This window comes from Molossus molossus, unplaced genomic scaffold (genome assembly GCF_014108415.1).
Source record: "Molossus molossus isolate mMolMol1 unplaced genomic scaffold, mMolMol1.p scaffold_m16_p_4, whole genome shotgun sequence".
Lineage (NCBI taxonomy): Eukaryota > Metazoa > Chordata > Mammalia > Chiroptera > Molossidae > Molossus > Molossus molossus.
In genome coordinates, this window is record NW_023425377.1 from 110,336,652 (window position 1) to 110,350,821 (window position 14,170).

The 14,170-nt window shown below is 38.2% G+C and overlaps 1 protein-coding gene across 2 annotated transcripts in view; it reads right to left on the reverse strand.

The window, feature by feature from the left end:
* Positions 1–14,170, reverse strand: part of SMAD1 (SMAD family member 1) — a 73,496-nt gene that overhangs the window by 39,317 nt on the left and 20,009 nt on the right. For both annotated transcript variants that reach the window (XM_036241418.1, XM_036241417.1), the window contains exon 2: positions 1,807–2,386. In XM_036241418.1, the coding sequence (XP_036097311.1) occupies positions 1,807–2,206 (400 nt within the window). In that variant the 5' untranslated portion in view covers positions 2,207–2,386. The remainder of the gene's footprint in view (positions 1–1,806; positions 2,387–14,170) is intronic.

Sequence of the window (14,170 nt, forward strand, 5' to 3'; positions counted from 1 at the left end):
TAAAATCTCCAGGGGATTTTTCACAGAATTCAACAGGGTAATTAATCCCAAAGTGTGTAATACAGAAGTCACAAAAACATAATGGTGAATGAATATAACAAATTGTAGAAGGATCCTCCAATATCATTACATAATACTCTTAAGTGTACAAAATAATGTTAGATACCAACACTGGACTCATAAGTACTTACAGTATAAAAGCATGCATAGGAAAGATAAACACCATATTCTAACCATCAAATTCAGAGTAGTTACTACAGGGAATGGGGTCAGAGAGTTTCTGTTTTATTTATAATCTCTTATTTCTTAAACTGAGTGATGGATACAACGATGTTTATTATATTATTCCCTGGTCTTTAAACTCTATTTGAATGTCTTAAATATTTCATAAAAAGAAAAATCTGAATGCCTTTTCTTTGAGAACCATGTTATCACATGATCTAGCAACCACAATCTAATAGCTACACCAGCACCACCTTGTTAAAAACACGGATTATGAGAGTTCGGCCAGAAGCAGACTTTCTGGCACGTGGGTCATGGGATTCTAATGCACAGCCTCATTTGGGAACTGTTGGAAGGCACCAGCTATTAATAACCACTCCATCAACAAAATTGGTTCCAATCTGACAATGAGATATGTAAGTGCTTAAGATGGACGAACCAGCCCTGGCCGGTCTGGCTCATCTGTTGGAGCATCAGTCCGAAAACCAAAGGGTCTCAGGTTCAATTCCTGGTCAAGGGCACATACCTGGGTTTCTGGTTTGTCCCTGGCCCAACAGGGTCATGCGGCAGGCAACCAGTCGATGTGTTTCTCTCACAATGATGTTTCTCTCTCTTTCCCACTTCCCTCTCCCTCCACTCTATCTAAAAAAGTCAACGGAAAAATATCCTCAGGTGAGGATTAACAAAAAAAATTAATTAAAAAGAAGATTGACTAATCACTTCCCAATTGACATAAATGTCTATAACGTGGATTCCAATTTGAGAGCAAAATCATACAAATTTTAAAGTAGTGTATCTTTTAGTATGTCCCCCCCAAAAGTCATACATGTAAAAACTAGAAATATCTTATAAAGTAACAGTATCAAATGATTCCAAAGCAGAACATAATTTGTTGACATCCTCTACACTACAGGGAAAATGTCATAGCAAAATTCCACTGAAGATGATAAAAGGTGCTATTCTTAAAGACACACTGGCAACTGTCCTCAAGATGTACTTCCCTCGAGTGTGTAGACAGCAACATCGGGCTTCTTTCCTTTCCCAACTGTCTTTCCTTGTAATAAAATCAGAGCTAAATATGTCTAGAAAAATGCAGAGAACCAAATAAAATAATTTATTAACAGTTCCAGGTAGCCCTAGCCAGTGTGGCTCAGTTGGTTGGAGTGTTGGCCTGTACAGCAAAAGGTTGCAGGTTTGATTCCTGGACAGACATGTACCTAAGTTGCAGGTTCAATCCCCAGTGGGGGCATGAAAGGAGGGCAACCAATGGATGTTCTCTCTCACATCGATGTTTCTCCGTCTCTCTGTCCCTCTCTCTAAAATCAGTAAGTGTATCCTCAGGTGAGGATTAAAAAAAAAAAGTTCCAGGTATTAGTGCTGCTATAACCTCATCCCCCTGCTCCTACGAAAGTTAACTAGTGAGGACTAAGTTGTCTGAATGCATGAAACAGTCAAGGGCTGACGAACATGTATTTTCTCCTTATATTTAAAAATCACAACTAAAAACGTGGAAGAGGAATTTTTAAAAATAGTTTTCAACAACACAAATCCATCGAGCACATCAGGACAAAAAGACTCACTTACCAGGGCTTTCTACTCTCTTATAGTGGTAGGGATTGATGCACACCTCCTTCTGCTTGGAACCAAAGGGAAACTCGCAGCATTCCAGTGGTTTCAGTTCATGGTGGCTCTGAAGATCGGGCCAGCGCCACACTCGGCAGTAAATGACATGAGGCAGTCCCTTCCGGTGGGAAACTTGCAGCCGGCCATCCAGGGAGCGGGGAATGGTGACACAGTTACTGGGCTGCCCCGGGCAGCTCAAGGCCTTTTCCAGTTCCTCCATGGCCCCTTTCTTTTTCTTCAGTTTTTTCACCAAAGCATCGACCGCTTTCTCTGCCCATTTTTCTTCTTCATCGCCCTGTTTCCACCCAAGAAGTCTCTTCACAGCTGGACTTGTGAAGGAAAATAAACTTGTCACGTTCATGGTGATGGCACAAGTTATATACTCCCTGTTTACGGTCAAATCAAGGAGTCTCCAAATGCAAAAGGAAACAGAAGAGATTTCCCTTTATTTACATAGGATTCTCCTTAGCTTCTTAGTCTTGGGTGCTGAAAAACAGAAATGACCATTCCTAGTGTTTCAAAAGTGATCCAAAGTTAGCACCTGGAAGAGAAAAAAGAAAAAAAAGGTTAAAGTCATCTCTACCACAATGCCACAATTTATTAAAGAATTACTATGGACTAGGTACGATTTTAAGTGCTTTTATGTGTTATAGTGTGATACGGACTGAACTATGCCCCCCTAAAACTCATGTTGAAACCCTAACCCCCAATGTCACCATATTCGGAGATGGAGCCTCTAAGGAAGTAATTATGGTTAAATGAGGTCGTGAGGGTGGGGACATACGCTGATAGGACTGGTGGCTTTCTCAGAAAGGACAGCTCTCTCTCGAGCCCCACGCACTGCAGAAAGGCCACGAGAGGACACATGGAGAAAGAAGGCAGCTGTCTGCAAGCCCAGAAGAGAAAACCAGATACCAAACTGGCTGGAACCTTGATCTTGGACTTCCTATATTCCAGAACCGTGACAAATAAATTTCTGTTGTTTAAAGCACACAATATGTGATACAGTAAGTCTTCACGTAACGTTTTCGACAGGTTCTGCGACTTTAAGCAAAACAATGTATAAGGAATCCAATTTACTATAGACTAACTGATGCAAACAAGAGTTCCTATAGCATGTCTTCAACATTATGGCAATACACTGAATAAAATGATGTTATTCAAGGGCCTGCTGCCTTCTTTTATGGCAGCCCTAGCCGACTAATACACAATATTGAATCATTTTAAAAATCCTTTCAACTAGGTAATAAAAGCATGGTTACTTTATAGATGAATAAATTAAGACACAGTTTAAAAAGTAGTATGTTACTGGTTACATGGTTTCTGGGACAGAATCAATAGACACCTTAGTACAAAAACGTTCAAGTTCTCACCAGATATTATGATGTTTTCTATTTAGATTCATTTATAGCACTAAAAATGTATTTTAAGACATGCCTGAATCAACAAAAACTGAAAGCTACTGGAAAAAAAATACCATGTTTTTGTTTCTTCCTCACATATTTCTTATGCTAAAAGGAGAGTAAGTTATATTTCTACCACATACATGTAGCAACATTGTAGGGTATGTATTCAGTGAACAAGTCTATGCCTGTGGGCCACAGGACATGTAAGGTAGACATTTATTTCACACTTTTTCAAATTTGCCTTTTATGGAGATGAGCAAAATGATACACATGAACACATCCTTTACCAAATTCGTTAGTCAAGCTGTCTCACTTAAACCTTCTACTCACTCTTCACCAGATGCAAGCACAAGAGGGGAGAAAGACTGAAGAGCACACCTTTACACAAACTCTAGCTGAGATGTAGTGTGTACCTCCTCCCCAAAATAACTACAAAGGCTGAATAAAATACAAACACACTGGTGGGGGGATAGCTTTTATTTTTTCTCACCCGAGGACATTTTTTTTTTCCATTTATCTTCAGATAGAGCAGGAGGGAGAAAAGGAGGGAGAGAGAGGGAGAGGAACATTGATGTGAGAGAGGCACATGGAGTGGCCACCACCCACACTACCCCAACTGGGGCCGGGGACAAACTGCAACCAAGGCATGTGGGAACCGAACCCAGGACTCTCTGGTCCACGGGCCGACGCTCTAACCGCTGAGCCAAACCGGCCAGGGCAGGGGGATAGCTTTTTAAAGGCATCGAAGAGCAACCAAGGTAGTCAGGACTAAAGGGGCCAAGATGCTGGAGAGAAGGAAAAATAATGAAGTGAGCTGAGAATTCTTCAGTGCTTTTCTTCTCAAGGCATTCGCAAAACCTATGCTATGAGTAGCAAAAGGCCTAGTAGCCATGCTGAAAGAGGCTAAGGAACCAAGCTGAGATTTTAGTAGTCTCATAGTGTTAAGCAGACAAAAAAAAAAAAAATTGGAGTGGAGGGCCTGCTGAGAAGGAGGCCCTGGTAAATACACTAAGTTCAGATCCATAAGGGCAAAAATGACATGGACCAATTTTTATACTGAAACACAGTCTAAAATCATCTCAATACTAAGCTGAATCAAGATAATGGGAGAAGAGGAGAAAAAATGACAGAGGCAATGTTTGTAGGTACTGGCCAAGGCTTTTCCAAAACTGATAAGAGCTATCTAGCCACAGATTCAGATGCCCTATAAATTCCAAGAAGGATAAATACAAAGAAATCTACAAGTTTTGATGTGTCATATCGCAATTAAATTGCTGAAAACCTATGACAAAATTCTTCAAAGACATTACTCTCATGTAAGTACAATATGACTGACAGCTGACATTTCACCAGAGACAATGGAAACAACAAGACAATGAAACAACATCCTAGCATGCCCAATGTAAATAGCTGGTAGTACAGAATTCTGTACTTAATAGAAAAATCATGCCAAGAAATGATTATGAAATAAAGATACTTTCCAACAAATAAAACCTGAGAAAACTGGCTTCCAGCAGGAATTCATGAAACATAAGGAAAAAGAACCTAGAAAGAAGCAAGGAACTGCAGGAAAGAATGAAGAGTTCCAGACAGGTAAATAGGGTAAGTCTGAATGAATACTGACTTTACAAAAACGGTAATAGGAATCTCTTTAGTGTTTAAAACATACAATTAAAATGCAGGACAAAAAAATGTAGAAAGGGCCAAATGAAGCTGGTGTTCTAAGTTCCCTGTTTTATTATCCAGGCTATGCTAAAGAGTTAAATCGTTATTGACATAAATTTTGAAGTCATGTCATAATAAAGTAACCACTGGAAGAATAACTTAAAAACTATAAAAAAGTAATAGTAGTGTAAAAATAAAGAATTATTTTGAAAAATATGACTAATACAAAGAATATAAGAAAAGAAAAAAAGGAGCAAATAATGGATGGGACAAATAAACAACAAAACAATTTAGATCTAATCCCCAAAGTATCAGCAATTACTTAAATATAAACAGATTAAATATGTAAGTAAAAGATGAGTGAGGATGAGGAGTACCACTTAACTACAGTGTACTTGCCAGAGACATAGATTAAATATAAGGACAGAGAGAGGTTGGTAGAAAAAAGATGGAAAAAGATACCTATGCGTATTCTAACCAAAAAACGGCAAAGCTATCCAATCAGACAAAATAGACTTTAAAATAAGAAGCATCATCAGAGATAAAAGGGGACATTTCATAATGTTATTTATGTTTTTAATCCTCACCCGAGGATATTTTTTTATTTATTTTCAGATAGAGTGGGAGGGGGAGAGAGAGAGAAACATCAACATGAGAGGGACACATCGACTGGTTGCCTCCTGCATGACCCCGATCAGGGCCGGGGATGAACTGCAACCGAGGTACATGGCCTTGGCTGAAATCTGACCAGCGAATCATTGGTCCATGGGCTTATGCTCTATCGCTGAGCCAAACTGGCCAGGATGGGAATTTCATAATGTTAAAAGAGCTAATCTACCATGAATATATCACAATCCCCACCATGAATATGTCAAATTTTTATGCACGTAAGTCTCAAAATACATAAAGCAGAAACTGATAGAATTAAAATAACAGAGAAACCAACAATAGATTAACGCTGAAACTGATAACATAAGCAAACAAAAATCAATAGATATAGAAGATTAACATCTTTAGAAACTTGATCCAATTCATGTACCTATACCACTGTACCCAACGACTGTAGAATGTACAATACTTTCAAATACACATGGAATATTTACCCAAAATGACCATATGAGCCATAAAATAAATCTCCATACATAGCAAAACCATACAGAATATTCTTTGATCATAGTATATGATCAAAGAAATCAGTAACAAAAATATTGTTATTGAAAATAATTATACTTTTAAATAACGCATGGACCAAAGAAGAAACCACAGTGGAAATTAGAATACGTTTTAACTCACTGATGATAAAATATGACAAATTGCCCGGCCGGTGTGGCTCAGTGGTTGAGTGTTGACCCACGCACCAAGAGGTCACTGGTTCGATTCCTGGTCAGGGAACCTGACCAGGTTTTGGGCCCCCAGTGGGGGGCATGCAGGAGGCAGCCAATAGATGTTCTCTCTCATCGGCGTTTCTATCTTTCTTTCCCTCTCCCTTCCTCTCAAAAAATCAATGAAGAAAAATTAAAAAAAAACAAAAACAAATGCCAAATCAAAATCTGTCAAATGTGGCTCAAGTCATGCTTAAAGGGAAATGTATACTCTTAAATGCATATATTGGAAAAGGAAAAAAAGCTGAAAACTAATGTTCTATGTATCCACCACAATAGAAAAAAATAAGAAACATCAGGTTAAATCCAAAGAAAGAAGGAAATGCCAGCAGAAACATTTTTTAAAAGTGTAAGAGAAAAACCTATGAAATCAAAGTTGGTTCTTTGAAAATAGTATTAAAATTAGATAAACCTCTAGAAAAACTAGTTAATAAAAGGCCCACATTACCAATAACAAATAAAAGAGGGAAATCATTACTGATCCTCAGAAATTAAAAAAGATGCTCTGGCCAGTTTGGCTTAGCGGTTAAGCATGTGCCCGAGGACCAGGGAATTGTGGGTTTTATTCTCGTCAAGGGCATGTACCTCATTTGCAGTTCAGTCCCTGGCCCTGGACGGGGTACTGTGGGAGGCAACCAGTTGATGTGTGTCTTTCGTATTGATGTTTCTCTCTCTCTCCCTCCCTTCTTCCTTTCTACTTTGTCTGAAAATAAATGGAATAATATCCTCAGGTGAGGATTTCAAAAAAAAGATGATTATGAACAGCTGTCACAACATACTGTGCATGTCTATAGCTGCTCTGTGGTCAGTGACACATCTTCCTCATTATAAGAAAATAAGGAATTCGCCCAGCCAGTGTGGATCAGTGGCTGAGCATCCACCAAGAGGTCATCAGTTCGATACCCGGTCAGGGCACATGCCCAGGTTGTGGGCCTGATCCCCAGTGGGGGGCATGCAGGAGGTGGCCAATCAATGTTCTCTCACATCTATATTTTTCTCTCTCCCTATCCCTTCCCCTCTCTCTAAAAAATCAATAAAGAAAAAAAAAAGAAGGAATTAATAAATCTTCTGTCCTGCTATCTTTGGAGTCCAACACTGTGCCTGGCATATAGCAGATTCTCAATAAATGTTTAGTGAGTGATTCAGCTCCCTGAAGAAATCAGAATGCCAAGTGTGGGCTTCAACTTTATTCAATATTAAGTATGAATAAATATGATCAAATATAAATATTACTCAATATAGGCTGCAGGGAGTCGATAGTTTTTTTTACTGATTTTTAGAGAGAAAAGATGGGAGAGGAAGAGAGAGAGAGAAATATTGATGAGAGAGAACAACTGGCCGTCTCCTGCATGCCCCCCACTAGGGATCTGGCCCACAACCTAGGCATGTGCCCTGACCGGGAATTGAACTGGTGACCTATTGGGGCGAACCGGTGACCTCCTGGGGCATGGGTCGACGCTCAACCACTGAGCCCACGAGCCAGGCAATAGTTCCCCTTTTTTAAAGATAAGAGTGTTACCCAAATTTACCAGTTCTTTTCAAGCTGGTATTATTTTCATTTAACAGGAAACAAAATGATGCTATTATCAAAAGTCACACTTGGTCAGAGTGTACCTATTGAAATGATCATTTGCTAAAGGTTAGTTTTGCAAAAGAACAACAACAACAAAATCCCTCTATGTAGTCCTCCAGTCACCACTTATGAAGGATTATATTTCTTCTTATTCTATATATCATTTTCCTCTATTCTAAAAACTGCTTCTTTATATTTTAGCCAATGATTTTCAAATAGAGGGGGTGAGTGTATATCAAAATCACCTGGGACTACTTCAAACTCTATCATTGATGGGATTTTTTAAAAATTTATTTTATTATTATTATTTTTTAATTCTCAACCAAAGATATTTTTCCATTGATTTTGTTAGATAGGGGAAGGGAGGGAGGGAGACAGAGAAACAATGATGTGAGAGAGACATATCAATTGGTGGCCCCCTCATGACACCAAATGGGGCTAGTGATTGAACCTACAACCCAGGTATGTGCCCATGACCGGGAATCAAACCCACGACCCTTCAGTCCTCGGGCTGAGCCAAACTGGCCAGGACTCGCTGATGGGTTTGACATACTAATAAGTGTGTCAAGGAGTGAGTGGTAAGAGATTGAGAACCACCATTTCAGACCTGTGTTTTAACTATTCAAATTGACATTCACTCAACAAAACCATACTAAGCGCCTGCTAATACCTGGCACCGTGCAACACAGAGGACAGAGTCGCAGAGTCTACATGTGAAAGAGCTCACATTCCAATGCAGGAGTCAGTGCGTAACTATAATACTGTACAATTATAACTCTAAAACAGGTACAAACAATAAAGAAAAGCAGAAAAAAGAGAACAATTAATCCCCCGGATCTCAGGAAGTTCTCTTCACAAGGAAGGATCAGACAGGCCTTCAAGGATACGCAGAATTTTATGAAACAACAGAGCTAACATTTTGAGTGATCACTACTTGACAGACATTGTTCCAAGTTCTTTACATCTACTAACTGGTTTAATCTTTGCAACAAACTCTCCAAAGTGCATACTGCCATATTCTTATTTTATAGGTAAGGAAAGTGAAATGTAGAAAAGCTGAGTAACCTGCCCAAAGTTTACATACCCGGCTGTATGGCAGAGCCAGGGTTTGAACCCATGATGCCTGGCTCTAAAGCCTCAATTTTTTTTTTAACCAGTTTTTGTGTTTTTTTTTAAATCCTCACCTGAGGACATTTCCCCCCCATTTTTATTCAGATAAAGTGGGGGGGGGGCATCCACGTGAAAGGGATACATGGAGTGGCTGCCTCCAACACAATGCCAACCAGGGCCAGGGACAAAATGCAACTGAGGTACATGCACTTGACCAGAATTAAACCTGCAACTCAGTGGTCCACAGGCCGATGCTCTAACCGCTGAGCGAAACAGGCCAGGGCTAACCACTTTTCTAAATTGCTAGTTGTAACAGACACATAATACAAATGTTAAGGTTCAAGGTGGAGGGAGACAATACAAGGCTGATAAGAAGGGCAGGGGCAAGACGGTGAAGGGCCTGTGACATCTCGTCCTGTAGACAAGTTTTAAATCAGAGCATCGACATGATCAGATCTATGTTGTGGAAAGACAGTTAAGGTGATACTCTCAATATAGGAAATCTCCATACAGAGAAAAAACAAAAACAAAAGATACTGCCTGGAAATACTACAGGGGCCAGTTAGGGGGTGAATATCTTGATGCCACTCACAAAAACTGAAGTGATAAGATCACAACCCTTTGCATATAAATGCAGAGATGAAACAAAATGCAGACTGATCACTAATTTTTGCCTTATTGAGTTAAGCATTTTGTTTTTTTAATATACAAGTCAAACAAATCATCTACCTCCCATTAGGAATTGAAATGAGTCCATGATACTATGGCCACGGCAAGAAAACTCATTTTTTTCTGTCCCTCTTTGTACTTCCTGCTTTAGTTTATGTCAAAAGTTAAGTGGCCTTATCAGTTTAAAGTACAAAATAAAAACATGAGTTAGCAAACAGAGATTTCCTTCCCTCTTCTCCAAATACAAACATTTCGCACTGACAAAAAAAAAAAAAAAAGCATTTATCTAGTAAAGAACCCCCCAGAAGCCTTAAAAATATTGAGATCTTTGTTTCAGTAACTTCACTTTTAGAAACTTAGTCTGAAATATTCTGAACTCGAAAAGGTAAAAAGTTTTTGTATAAAGATTTTCATCAGAGCGTCATTTATTATACAGGGAAAAAAGAACTATCTAATAATTGGAAAATAGTTATATAAGCTATAGTACACGTCACTCAATAGACTGTTATATAACCCTTTAAAAATTATGTTTATAAAAACTACATTACTGGGAAAAACTCTTAAGCAGTACACAAAGTGATATATAGAGCATAAACAACTATATAAATACACCAAAATGTTGAAAGTGGCTGGGTTTGGAAGGTTAGTAATATCTCTCTCCTACTTTTCAAAACTTTCTAAACACTCTTTAATGAAAAACTGTAACTAAAAAAAAATTTTTTTAAAGCCTGTATATGTAATTTGCTAATTACAAAACAATAAAACTCGATTTCATGAGCTCAAGTCACACACAAACTTGACTTATATGGCAGGTTGGACGTATAGTGTGATTCGATTACAGAAGTAATAATAATGTAGTTTAAAACAGGGTTCTCAGAACCCTTCCCTGTGGAATCTCGTCCCTGGTAAGGGTTTCTATGAGCACTATCAGAAGCCAAACGAGAAAAACATGCCTTTTGATTTGGATATTTAATTTTGCAACTTATGTGGTATTCCTTAATGTTAAAAGGAATAAAGCAAAAAAAAAAAAAAATTAAAATACCTTTAACTGCTGCGTAACTCGCTTTATTTAAAGCAAGCCTAATCAGCCAACTGTACGACATCTTGGCCTCATTTAGTGAAGAAGCATATAATTATCCGACTGTGTGAACATCAACAAAATACACTCTCTGCCATTCCATACCTTTCAGATCCCAATTTCCCACAGAAAGTTTTAAAAGGACATTATTCTAATTTGTATCTGAAGATACATTTTTTAACAAGGCGGGGGAGGGTAGCCACCAAGTATTAGTTCTTTAATAAAAGGATGAGGAGAGGAGACCGATAGTGACCAAATGCCCTCTGTAGCTTCAGACTAGTGCCATTTTACGAATCTTGCACTGGCAGAGAATTCAGAGAGATAGACAAAAATAAATGATCTCATTAAATATTGAGAGAATAATTAAATTATTCAATAAAAAATACACATAAAATATAGGCTCCAAAAAATGACTGGGGGAATAAAAATCAGAATCCTAGTACATGAAAAAAAGTAACTGACAGAAGATAAATGATCTATTTTCAATGAAGCCAGCAACTCACTTTTTAAAATTCAATTCTTGTTCTTTGGTTCATTACTCTATCTTAACTCTAATGGTAAAACATCAAAGCATAAAGATCAAAAGAACCAAGGAACTAAAATCACAGGGTATTGATTAACTTTACTTTGAAAATGGTTAACAGTTGGATGAGCTATTTAAGAAAAAAAATGAAAGCTTTATAAAAATGATCTTCCAAAAAAAAGGTCTGATCCTTTTTGGGGGGAAACAAGTATTTCCAAGTAAGTAAACAAACTGTGTGCACATTTCCTGACTTACACCGCTAGCTTTCTTCTGAAACAAATGACCTTGTGAAAAGACAGAAAAAGTAAGACTTGAGCTTCCAAAGAAGAGCTACAACAGGAATTCAGAGAAATCATAAGCAAATTATGATTTCCGTAGTTCAATATTTTTGTATCTACAACACATCAACGGAGAGAATGCCAACAAGATGTAAAAGACCCCAGGAGGTGTTGTACAAAGTGCAAAGTGACTGGGGTCAATATTAATGAGTATTACGAAGAGGTGTGTGTCATCTACCCTAACATCCAATTTCAGATAGGATTCAAGGCCTGTTGAGAGCTCTTGCCTCCTCTGAGATGCACAGGTAAATGAAAATATTACAAAGCGTCAAAAGATGAACATGCCCGGAGATCTCTAATGTAATTTTTCATTATTCCAAAGTGAGCTATTTTTTTTTTTAACTTACTTGATTTCAACTCTTTCTACTCCTACTGTGAAAAATAAAGGAAATGCTGATTAAAGATGAAGGGAGGGCTCTCAGGCACTCATCCTTACTTATTTTACATATCCATCAGGGAAACGCTTACTTTAAATACTCCAGCAAGAAGAAGGTGTTCTTGCCCAGCAACAACTCAGCCAATGAGAAGCCGCCACAACCCCAAACTCTTGTTCTCCTCCAATTAACTCTATTTAAAACTGTCCCTCCCAACTTCCTCCCTGCCTGTATAAAAGCACACTCCTCTCCTTTGTTCTCCAGACTTGCCCATGGCTCACCAGTTTGCTTGTCCAGAACCGTAATCCTCTGCTGCTTGATAACCTCTGCTGTTTAATTTTTAAGGTTGACTCTCCCAAAGGTAGAATAGTCAAAGCAGATCATGATTCTCAAGGATGATAAAACAAAGATACCCTAAAAATTCCTGATTAGGTTTTTTTTAAATGCTTAAAAAGATGAAGGCCTCAAAGAAACACACTCCAGATAGTCAATGTCAGTAAGTACTATAAAACATAAAGAGCAGTTCATCAAGCCAAGAATTATAATGCACTTTACTGGTAAGAGTTACATTGAGAATTCATAAAATGGAGGGTAAGGATTATAACCATATTCATTAGGCCTAAATAAAATTAGACTATGGAATGAATCCAAAGTCCAGAAGACCAGGGAACTTCCAAACTTTTGATACATGTAAAAATCCTATTACTTACAAGTGGAACAGTAGCCATCCCAACACTGGTTTAGCAGGATGTCTAAAGCAGAGGCAGCAAGTTCATTCACATTGCCAGATGGAGAAACAATCCTATGTGCAGTACCCATGAAAACCAGTACAGAAGTCCCCCATCCACGGTTACAGTTATTCATGGTCAGCTGTGGCCCAAAAATATTAAGTGGAAAATTCCAGAAATACACAATCCATAGGTTTTAAGTTGCGCACTGTTGTGAGTAGTGCAATGAAATTTTGCACTGTTCCTGCTTCATCCTACCTAGGCAATGAGTCATCCCTTTGATCAGAGTCTCTAAGTGCCAAATGCTCCCTACGTTAGTCACTTAGCAGCCGTCCTGGTTAACTATGGAGGCATCCAAGTGCTTGTGTTCAAGCAACCCTTACTTTACTTAATAATGGCCCCAAAGCACAAGGGTAGAGACGCTGGCAATCAGGATATGTCAAAGAGAAGCTAGGAAGTGCTTCCTTTAAGTGAAAAGGTAAGTACAGTGCAAGAAAACATTTTGAGACTCCATTTACACAACTTTTATATGTAACAATACTGTTAACAATAACAGTATATTGTTATAATCGGTCTATTCCATTAGTTATTGTTGCTAATCTCTTACTGTGCCTAACTATACACTAAACCACAGGCATGTATGTACAGGGAAAAATATAGTATATATAGGGTTTGATACTATCTGAGGTTTCAGGTAACCATGGTGGTGGGGGGAGAATCTCAGAATGTATTCCCCACACATAAAGGGGGATTATGGGACCACTATAATGAAGACAAGAAGGGACAATACTCTGGAAGAAGCAGAATACAACTGTAAGTGGTACCAACTCTAAACAGGTCCTAATAAAAGCATGAACGATTATGTATTGTACAGATACTTACGGGAAATTATACATATTCACACTTAGGACAGACGGGAAAAAAAGTTAAAATTTGCTACAGTAGTATAATGCCATTACAATGGCATTTTTATGTTTTACAACATAAAAACAAAGGTGTGTTTTCTCTAGCTATTTTGGGCTCAGAAAACACCCCGTAGTAAACAATGTTCTCTAGTTTGGTTTCAACAAATAATCTGTTCAAATGTTTCTTTTCCCGTCATTCCAATTAGCAACTAACTTGGTTCTGAAATATCTGTCTTGTAAGAGAAAGTAGGTGACTTGCCTCTGCATTTCTTCTTCCTGTTTTAAACAGCAGTTAGCTCCTGACTTTCAACATTTAATTTCAAATGGGTGAAATCTCATCAACTTTTCTTTTTCAGAGTTTAAATTTCCCAAATCTGGAATGGGTGAAATGTAGGCCCAAATAACCAAATGAAGCCCACCAACAACCAAATACAGGTGGGGGTGTCTTAGAAGAAAAAAGTAAGACTAGATAAAATCTCTCTCCATTTCTTTTACAGGTGCTAAAGCACTTTTGAAAATACTTCATTGCTTGGGAGTTGGGCTAAAAGAAACTCTACTTCGATGGAGTCCTCAG